The 10,436-nt window shown below is 38.6% G+C and overlaps 1 protein-coding gene across 1 annotated transcript; it reads right to left on the minus strand.

Moving 5' to 3' along the window:
• Nucleotides 1-569: 569 nt before the first annotated feature.
• Nucleotides 570-5,928, minus strand: c2h3orf38 (chromosome 2 C3orf38 homolog). The gene is made up of 3 exons (XM_039744975.1): nt 5,656-5,928; nt 5,151-5,338; nt 570-1,681 (listed from the first exon to the last, which is right to left on the minus strand). Exons 1-3 carry the CDS (start codon nt 5,780-5,782, stop codon nt 1,094-1,096), a joined length of 903 nt encoding a protein of 300 aa, XP_039600909.1. The 5' UTR covers nt 5,783-5,928; the 3' UTR covers nt 570-1,093.
• Between the last annotated feature and the right edge of the window lie 4,508 nt (nt 5,929-10,436).

Consider the following 10,436-nt stretch of genomic DNA (forward strand, 5'->3'; position numbering starts at 1 on the left):
CTTGACTCCGACTCCACAGCCCTGATGTGTACATCTACGGTACCCTTCACTAGCATTTGAAAAGCATGTTTATGATTAGGCAATTGGCACGTGCACTAATGAAGTGATAATATTATTAAAATACTAGGGGGCTTAGCCCCCTGCTTACTTTGTTCACCCCTACCCCCCAGGAGTGCACCATGCGCCAACCACTTTGCGTCTCTGCCTCTCATGTGGTGAAGAGGGGGGCTGAATGCACGCTAAGGAGATGCAGTTGCTCCTCTAAAACCCCCTCTTAAACAGTGGGAAACAAACACAGTTGTTGAACCACCTCTATGCTCGATCAGCTGGCTTGCTACTGCTGCTACTTGTGCGATGCTGCGTGATCTGCATGTCGCACTGCGCTTCGAACATTTAAAAGCCTGTACAGCAGCTGTCCTCCTTGTCTCGCGAGATGTTAAAGTGTCTCAGAGAAAATCGCGTCTCGACCCGAGATTTTTTTTTTATATAATAGAGAGACAAGGTGAACTAAATAAATGCTTTATTATTTACAACTTTTTAAATAATAAAATTGTATGATTCTTTTTTTCCCCCATTTTGTCATGGAACCCATAACATATCCTTGTGGACCCCAGGTTGGAAACCACTGAACTAGAAGACAGTCCTTATTAAAAATTTATTTTTTTTTTTGGCAACTTCAGCTTGACTTGAAATTCATTACTTGACAATAAAAGCAAACTTCAACACCTCTGGTGGAAACTTGGTAAAATTAAATTACATATAAAAAAAAAGAATTTTGGGACTGGGGCTTGATTGAAAGTGTAAAACCTAAAGAATGAACATAACTTCACAATGCAGTATCTGAAATTTTAACTGAATACCTGAACAGCAACCTTATAAAAGACTTACTCTCACCCTTGCATGGCTAAAACTGCAAAATAAGAAAATGCATTACAGTATATTATAGTGTTTTTTTTTGTTTTTTTTTAACTAGTCTGTGCTCACTAACCTCAAACCAGTAGAGGGCAAAGCAATTTTTTAATGTAAATTGTAATAATTGGTTAAACATGTTTGACTGTACTTTCATAAACTGAAATTTTACATACGATAATGTTCAACTATAAAAGCGTTGCAGCTCTTGGTTATTGTATGTAAGAACAGGAAGCATTCGTGAAGTACGTCCCTCTTCGATAACATCTTGGCCTCGAATATTTAAATTTACAAACTTTACTTTCCAATTATTGTTTCCATGTGGTGCACGAATAAGGCCAAACACTTGTTCAAAAATTCCCAGACACACACTGTTCCGGTGAATTGTTCCTGCTACAGCCACCACTACCAATCCATGAGGAGAAGACACACATTTCATTCCAGTTCGATCAAGGTTTGGGTGCAGAAAGAGCTGTTCATCCCTTACAAGTGCTTTTAGGCGCAAGCTGACCAGTTCAGCCCCTGTGTACTCCTCCAATTTCTGTTCTGCTACGGTGTAACAAAACTTCAGCTTTGCATCATCCCAGAAGTGCTGAGGGCCCCACTCTTGTTCTGGCTGTCCTAGAAGGGGATTTTGGGAATTAAGCAGCTTGTAAAACCATTGGCAAAACTGCTCACCCAAACTTTGGTAATCAATGCTATGCGAGATTTCCTGGTTGCTGTTGGAATTTGTAAATTGTCTTGATTTATGCTGAACTGATCCCTCAGCTTCCTAAAATAAAAATCAAATAAAATGTTATTTCCCACATAAACTTACACACAGTACAATGTTGTGAATGACTTATTTACTAAACCTCAAGACTGAGTATTAAAAAGACAAATGATGAATACAGAACACTATAAATATCAACAAAACCAATATGTTCAAAGACATCAGTAGTGTGCATTAATATTAAAACAGATAAATAAGAGAAAAAATAATAGGGTATCATTAGGCACTGTCCTCATGTGGGATGCAGATAGACTGTAGGAAGAAGCTCATCCGCAGTCTATCAAATGGTCTTCCGGCAGTGAATAGTACTTCTCAGACCACAGCACAAAGAAGATGCCATTGTAGAGTTGGCTGGTATCTACATACATTATAAAATGCTAAGGGGTGTCCATCAGTCAAGGAACAACTTACAAACGACTGGGCCTTAAACCTTGATCTTGGTTTTAATTGAGAGGTTAAATTGGTAAAAGTGCTCTTGTAGCAAAGATATGGAGGTGGGGGATACCCCAAGCAACTTGATTGGACCTCGGGTCCTTCCCACAGCAAATGGTGGTGTGGGCACATGCTACACCTGCCAAGAAAAGTACAGAGGTAACGTCTGCTGAGAGTGTTTCACCTTGCACAAGCCAATCACATGCACGTCGACTGCGAATACACACTGCAGGCATGATAAACACTGAAAGCTGCCTGTGTAAACGGACATCTCCAGGTTGTTTCAGCAGACTGGTTGTTTTTAGAAAAACTGAAAGTCATACAGTCCTTTTGTATGACAAAGTTATCCATACTGTTGTTCCACAAAAAAACAAAACCACCTACAACTTCAGCTCAGAGTCAAGCCAACAGCAGGAGCCATTTCAAAGAGAAAAGCGAAGAGATGGCAGGACACTTTTGCACATACCAAAGCATGAGGTCAGCCTGAATACAGGGCCAATGAGCAGCTCACTAACACTGTCGACCTTTGCCTTGCTGTACAGAATGCATGGCATGAATTTAAAGATCAACTTTTACAAGATGTCCTTTACGGTAAGCAAGAAAAAGAGGAACATAAACCACCTTTCTATGAAAACTGGCAGTCCAGGTGTTTTCTACTTACTAATAATCTTCTTTCACTATTTTCTAATTCAAAACATTCTGATATTGTGTGGTTAAGATATCCTGGACATTAGAAAGTGCACACCTAGTAATGTGTTCAACTGACCATCCCACTCTCTGCACAGACATGCGATTTCCAAACAGGCAGTAATATTTCCCCTCAGGACACTTTTGATGGTCGATATGTAGAAGTTCTTCAGTAATAATAATAAATATAACATTTTATTTATATAGCACCTTTCCTGTGTTCAAGGGAGGGCAGCATAAAACCTCTGGGGTGTCAGGATGGTAAAGATGTTGTCAGGACTTCTTCAGCAAGGTGTTGCTGTGTTTGGACCAAGTCAGGTCCTCTGTGATGTAGACACCAAGGTATCAAAAACTATCCACTCACTCTACTTGAGTGCTGTTAATTCTGCAGGGATGGTAGTGCCTCTGCTTTGTTCTCCCAAAGTCCACAATCAACTTGTTTGCCTTGCTGACGTTCAGTAGAAAACTGCTGTCCACCACTGTGCATTGCAAAACTGATTGTACAATATTACGTAGGCAGCAGTAGCAGATTTCACTGCACATGTGATCAGCTGTTCAAACTAGATGGTCCAAGAGTTTATAACATTAACAGATTATACAGACACATCCTAAGGAAAAACATATAAATAGCATCAACGGCAGCTTGCACTAAACCCCTAATGTTGGTATGATATTAATTGTGTCTATAAAAAATCAACTTATTTTAAACACTGTTGTTTCTGTCGTTTATGGTCGGAACTACGACGGTATCTGATCGTCTTCGAAAGTTCTATTCAACTTTCCCTTATGGTACTTGTTGGCTATCGGTCTCGTGCCGGTATTTAATTTTTTACATTTAATTTTTTCGACCTTCCTGACGGATGACCCTCTGCCCTTCGGTACGGTTTCCGGACGTGGCTAAGGGACCGAAACCAACCCCTGGCGGCAGGGCATCGCTCCGTTGTCATCGGGTATTTTCCGCGGCAGGCCGGTGGCATCCCGAGGACCCCTCCGGATGACCCTGGACCAGTTTTCTTCAAATGTGCCATACTTATTCTTCAAGGAAATGTGTTGATACAGTTCAATTTTTTATCGAGATATCCGAAACAGCTTGCCCTGTGCAAAGCTTTGAAAAGGTAAAATCTTTCAGTGAAAAGAATTGGAGAATTTGCAAACTTGTTTATTATACAACAAAGAAATGTTCTGTACCACTTCAGCTACGAATTAGTTTACTCTTTCAATTCTGCTTTAACAGCAGTTACTTAATCTTGTAAAATTTGGCATATTTCCCTCTTTTACCCATCTGACAGCCTCTTGGATTACCAGTCAAATCTCAAGGGGAGTCGTGTGCATAGAAAAACACACTTACAAAATAACTTGCCTATCAAGAAATGATTGAAAGAGAAAAGAAATTCTGTTAGTACTGTTCAAAAGGCATAGAGTGAACAGTGTTTATGTTACACTATAAACCACTTCACGGCTGCATTATCTGAAGAATATTATTGTAGAGAACGGACATTATCAACCTGCAGCTAATAGTGATTTGAACTAATTAATCACACGTTAAGTGGTTAAGCTCCCATAAGTGACATAATGATAGCATGAGGTTACAAAAGGGAACTGCAGTGCATGTATGGTCATAGCTATGGGGATTATAACAAGGACTGCACTGTGTTTAACAGTTTGCATTGTGCACAAAGAGCTAAGTGCTGTGCTAAAACAAATGCTTAGCAGTGTAAGGTATGACAAAGAGATGAGGTTATGGTATGAACAACTACTTTTTCTTCTTTGGATTCGGAGATCAAAACTAAAATTTACAGTGTCACCTTAGGTATTCCTGTTATAAAACAGAGCACTTTCTTTTGAGATTCTTAGGTATTTACATGGTTTTAATAAATTACAACTAATTAACTAATATTAAATGGAAAACATACTTCAGGTGCTTTTTTTGTTCTTTCATTGAGTGGATTTTGTGCTTGTATTTTTCATTTTCTTTTATAATTATTTTTGGTAGTTTCATTTTATTGATCATATAGTATAAGCTGGCTGATATTGATGTCATTATCACATCACCTGAATTTGATCTTGTGGGTATGAAAGCTGCTGAGCCACCACAGCCCTTATATGTGCCCTTATACGTTTTAATATGATTCATTGTTACAAAAGTATGTAATACACAAAAATGTGATAACTCTTTGATAAAGCAATAAAAATATGAGAAATGCCCCATCTTTCATATCAGTTAACCAAAGCTCCGAACGCACCCGAATGTTGTAGCGCCAGGCGGAAATCAGGGAATACCGTTTCAGTTCCACTTTAGGACGTCAACACAAGCAGTGCTAAAGTTCGTCCGATCAGAAGTACAAAATACCTGCATGACGACCCTGTGTGAGGCCCAGTGCTCCAAAGTCTTCGAGATGAGCTGATGCTTCTCAGAGCTGGGTGGCACAACACAGCCCTGCCTCGCTAGGTACATGAAGATGAGGTCCCTGTGCACCTTCTTGCGTTTCAGTAGCTCTTCGGCATTACTGCTGTAACTCAGAATGGCTTGTATCGCTTCTGCAGGGCAGAATGAAGTAACGTATAAAATTTATGATAAATATACGGCACTCCTAAAAGAAGATCTGTAATCAGATTCCAGTTACTCCACTGGTGATGCGTTTAAATGAAAACATTTTTACATGTTCACAGTAATACAGAACTAAACAAAAGTCACCCTTCAACCTACTTGGTTGTCAAATGCAGGATAACGATGCCATTGTCACGGATTACAAAGGAACCCCGAACATATCCACCCCTAATCGTACCCAAGCCTCTACCTATGACGTCTACTTCGTTTACCTGGCTCTCCGAATACCGTTCCTTCACCACCTTACCTTGCACGTTCTCCACTTCCACCATGCGGCTTGTAACAGTGTCCTTCAGGGCCAGTAGATCGGCCACTTCCATCGACTGTAGAATCTCTGCACAGCCCACCTTCTCCTTTTCTGAAAGGCCCGGCATCTCCGTCCGTATACAGTATTAAGACATACCGAAATAAACACTTCTCTCTTGCCGTCACCACACCCAATTAGAGAGGCAACACGAAATACACTCCGTACAGCTAGCACGCCTCACTCACTTCCACAGTTCCGGGCGCACTTCTCATTAGTAATACTGCTGTACTCTCGCGTTGTTGTTCAGCTGTAGCCAGGGCATCCTTTAGAGTGTAACAGATATGTGCACCTTAGACACTACGAAGCCCGTACGTTGCTGTCGCCATCTGGATACGTGTCCCTCGTGCCCCACTATGTTAACTCCCACATTACATGGCCCTAATATTAATTTCAGACCTGTTTAGCAACATTTTCAGACGGACTAGTTTGCTTTGAAGCCTGTGTATTTCACATTTCAGAAACTTGTCACCTATCGAAGGCATTCAGATCTGGACCCAGAACAGAACACCAGTGCAGAATGAGTGAAGTATGTAAAAAGTAATGCATAATAAGACTTACAATGTCATCATATTTTACCATAATAAAGCAAGACAATGTACCAAACATTACTTTTATTTAAGGCAGTATAGTACAAAACATCAGAAGGTATATTTTGTCCACTGTGTCTGCTGCTACATATACAATTCACCATTAATAATTTTATTAATAGTCAATTTCCTTAATAGGAATCGAATAATCCATGTAATTTGTGTGAACAGTAAGCCATGCGATTCTACACTGCAGAAGTTCCTTTGACTATTCACTCCGTGATTCAGTGCTATGCGTACTATGTGTTTTGTGCTATTACTGCAGTACAGTATTTCATAATAGTACTACAGTATACGTCGTTTATTTACTCCGGTGCTTCTCAAAGTCTAACAATGCCTATCAAGTTATAACGCACTTTATCCTCCCTAATTATCGTGTCACAATTGGCATACAAAAAGAAAGGCGCTGGATTTATTTAATTTTAATGTATTCTTACAATGAATTCTATATGACCAAAAATCCTTGGGGGCCTGATTCTTCCCTAGTAGGTCTGGAGAGCGGGTGGAGTGTAAAGAAAATGTTGACGACTTTGGCGTCATCTTGCAGGCCTCAGAGTGTCTCAGGTCACTGAATCAGACTGAGGCTTCAGAATGTCTCGTCTGCAACAGGAGACTATAGTTTTTATCAGCTACTGCAATGATGCATGTTAAACCTGACAGTACGTTACGATATTCATAGTATTACTCAGACAAACGACTTAATAAATAATGTGACCATGAATCGCCGTAATCCATGCCCAAAATAAAAGTACAATTTAAAAAATGTTTAGGAAATACATTGTAGCGCACACTCCATACAGCACGCCGTGCGCAGAAGTCCAGAGAGCTCATCGCCAATGCCGACTACCTTACGATAACTGCCCGCCGCTGAAACAACGGGATTTAGTAACGCTTTTTAAAAAGCTTTATTATTGATGCTCAAAGCGTAAATCGCAAGACGATGTCGTCCATCGGAAACCAGAGATATTCTTGTTACATCAACTTGATTTATTTTTACACCATTTAGTTGTCCTCATTACCTTTATGTTTATCAGCTTACTTAATGAAGTTTAATACCACTTAAGTTCAGATTTAAACGTAATAAACAGTAGAAGATCACTATTAGCTAATTTAGCTTTATGTATATGAAATCTTCCAATCTGAAATACCAAATTGCTAATGTATATAATTTCTCTAGATGCGTTGTTCCTTTACATTACATTGCACACGGTCAGATTCTTTAACATTAACATATAAACCTTAGGAGTTATATAATATAACAACAACATTTATTTATATAGCACATTTTCATACAAAAGAATGTAGCTCAAAGTGCTTTACATAATGAAGAATATAAAAATAAGAGACACAGTAAGAAAATAAAACAAGTCAACATTAATTAACATAGAATAAGAGTAAGGTCCAATGGCCAGGGGGGACAGAAAAAACAAAAAAAAGAGAAGAAGAGAAGAGAAAAAAATAAAATCTGCAGGGATTCCAGGCCATGAGACCGCCCAGTCCCCTCTGGGCAAAATATACATATAATTGTGAATTTCCAACCAAAAAATTAGATATAAATACAGGAAGGAAATATATGCAAAATCATTTCTTTTTCATTATGACTAAACTTTGAAAGTTCATCCTGATCACGCTTAGATTTTGCCAGGATTAGATTAGTAAACATTTTTTTAGTTACAATTGACTTCTTTGACCTTATTTGTCATTCAATATTGATTGGGTTGTCCATACAGTTTTTAAGTCAGTGTTATCCAATTTTGCTTTCCAAGCACACCAGAGTTACACAGCGGGCATTATTACATTTTCTGTCAAGAGCTGGTAAATCCATTAAGTGACACAGGCAGCTGTCTAGGGCACAGTCTTCTGAGGGGTGCCATTTATGAAAGTTAAGCAGTGCACGTTCTGAACACCAAGGGGGGATCACCCTCTCCGGTTGTTGAACTCTGTTGATACTGATTGGGTACTATTACCCACTGGGCATCGTTTATGAAAGTAAAAATGAAAATGCTTTGCCCACCAAGGGGCGCACTCTCCATGATGTCTGGGGTATATACATAAATGGGTACTGTTTGTGCTACTGAAGGGGCACACGATCTGGGACCCCTAAAAAATAGCTTGTCAAAGTCTAATGATACCAACTACTACAGGGGCAATGTCCATCCACCCCACCTAGGACACACATCTTTGGGGCCCTGTAAGTAAAACCTTGACCTCCCACTGTTATTTTATAATTCCTTTGAATCATAAGCAGATCAGCATCTTGAGATGTCAATGTGCACTCTGGTTTGTAAGTAAAGATATGTTCAGATATGAGCTTTGGTCATTTATGGCTTTATACAGTATGTTAAAAGGACGATTTTGAAATCTGCCCTAAACTTAACCGGTAGACAGTGCAAGGATCTAAGAACTGGAGTTATATGTTCATATTTTCTTGTTCTTCCGGCAGGAGCATTTTGAATTAACTGAAAGCTGTTTAAGGAACAATTTGAGCATCCAGTGAACACTGCATTTCAGTAGCCAATTCTACAAGAAATAAATGCATGAATTAATTTCTCAGTATCCTGCATATTTAAAAACTGTCTTAATTTTCCAACATTTTTATGATGGAAAATATATGTTTTGGATAGTCTTGTAAGGACTGCTTTTAGCATGTTAGAGTCAAGATAATGCCTAGATTGCGGATGAATACAATAAAAGTAATGGTGATTCCAGCTGACTTAAATAATGACAAAATATTGTTGCAATCAGCATCATTCCCTCCAATAATAAACATTTCCGTTTTTTATGTGTTCTGCAACAAGTAGTTCTCATCCATCCACTCCTTTAACTCACTAACACATCTAATTAAGGAAAACAAGAAACATCATTTGGTCTTAAAACTGTGTGTCATCTGCCTAGAAGTGAAAATTAACATTATGTTTTCTAATGATAGATCCCAGTGGAAGGATGTAAAGAGAAAACAGTAACAGTCTTAGTACTGAGCCTTACAGGACACCATATCTCACTTCTGTGTATAATGATGGAGTACTGTCAGCACATTTCTGAATTTACTGGAATCGATTTGATTACAAAGAATTAAAAAGTGCCTGTAAACCCTATGTCAGCTTCCAGCCAGTATAGTAAAATGAAATGGCAAATGGTACGAAATGCTACACTTAAATCTAACAACATAATTACACAGGAATTTCCTTCATCAGAGGATATCAGAATGTGCAACATATGTTGGTGCCGTTTCTGTACCATGACCAGCGTGGAATTTCTCATAATAAACTGTGATGTGTAAGATGAAACTGAAGCTGATTGGCGACTACTTTTTCAAGTATTTTAGAGAGAAATGGTATATTTGAAATGGGAATATAATTATTACGTGTATGTGGGTCTAGGTCTGACTGTTTAAGTAATGGTTTGATAACTTGAGCTTTTTACTAGTTTTGTTGGCACTGGATCTAAGGAGCTAGTATTATGTTTCATTTTAGAAATTAAAGTTAAGACTTCCTGTTTTGTTACAAGATTACATTTTCTAAAGTGGTGTATGCAAGGCAAGACAGGGTTTGTCAAGCTAGTATTAGGTTTGCACTGTGATTCTGAGATCTAGAGTCTTATATTTTCAATTTTTCTCATTAGAGAAGTTCATAAAGTCTCAACTACTAATGTCTGTTGGTATTTTGCACTGTAGTTCTGAATTCCCATTTGTTAGATTACCCACTGTTCTAAACAGTACACAAGGATTATTATTAGGGTCAGAGCTGGGGCTGCTGCCATTTTTAATCATTTTTAATAAATGATCTGGATAGGAATATCAAAAGCTTGCAGACTACTCCAAAGTAGGAAAGGCAGATGATGCAAAATCAATTAATTTGTTATAGGTGGACTTGGACAGACAGGCTTGGGTAAATTTGTGGCAGATAAAATTTAATGTAAGTAAAAGTAAATATTACATGCAGGAAGTAGAAATGTTAGATCTGAATACACAATGGGAGGTCTGAAACTTGAAAGAAACTCTTATGAGAAGGACCTGAAAGACATAGTTGAGATTCGTCACTATCAACATAGAGAAGCGATCAAGAAAGGTAATAAGACGTTAGGTATAAATCAATGTGTGGAGTACAAGTCAAGCGAGGGCATGCTTATGAAGAA

Source organism: Polypterus senegalus, chromosome 2, assembly GCF_016835505.1.
Source record: "Polypterus senegalus isolate Bchr_013 chromosome 2, ASM1683550v1, whole genome shotgun sequence".
Lineage (NCBI taxonomy): Eukaryota > Metazoa > Chordata > Cladistia > Polypteriformes > Polypteridae > Polypterus > Polypterus senegalus.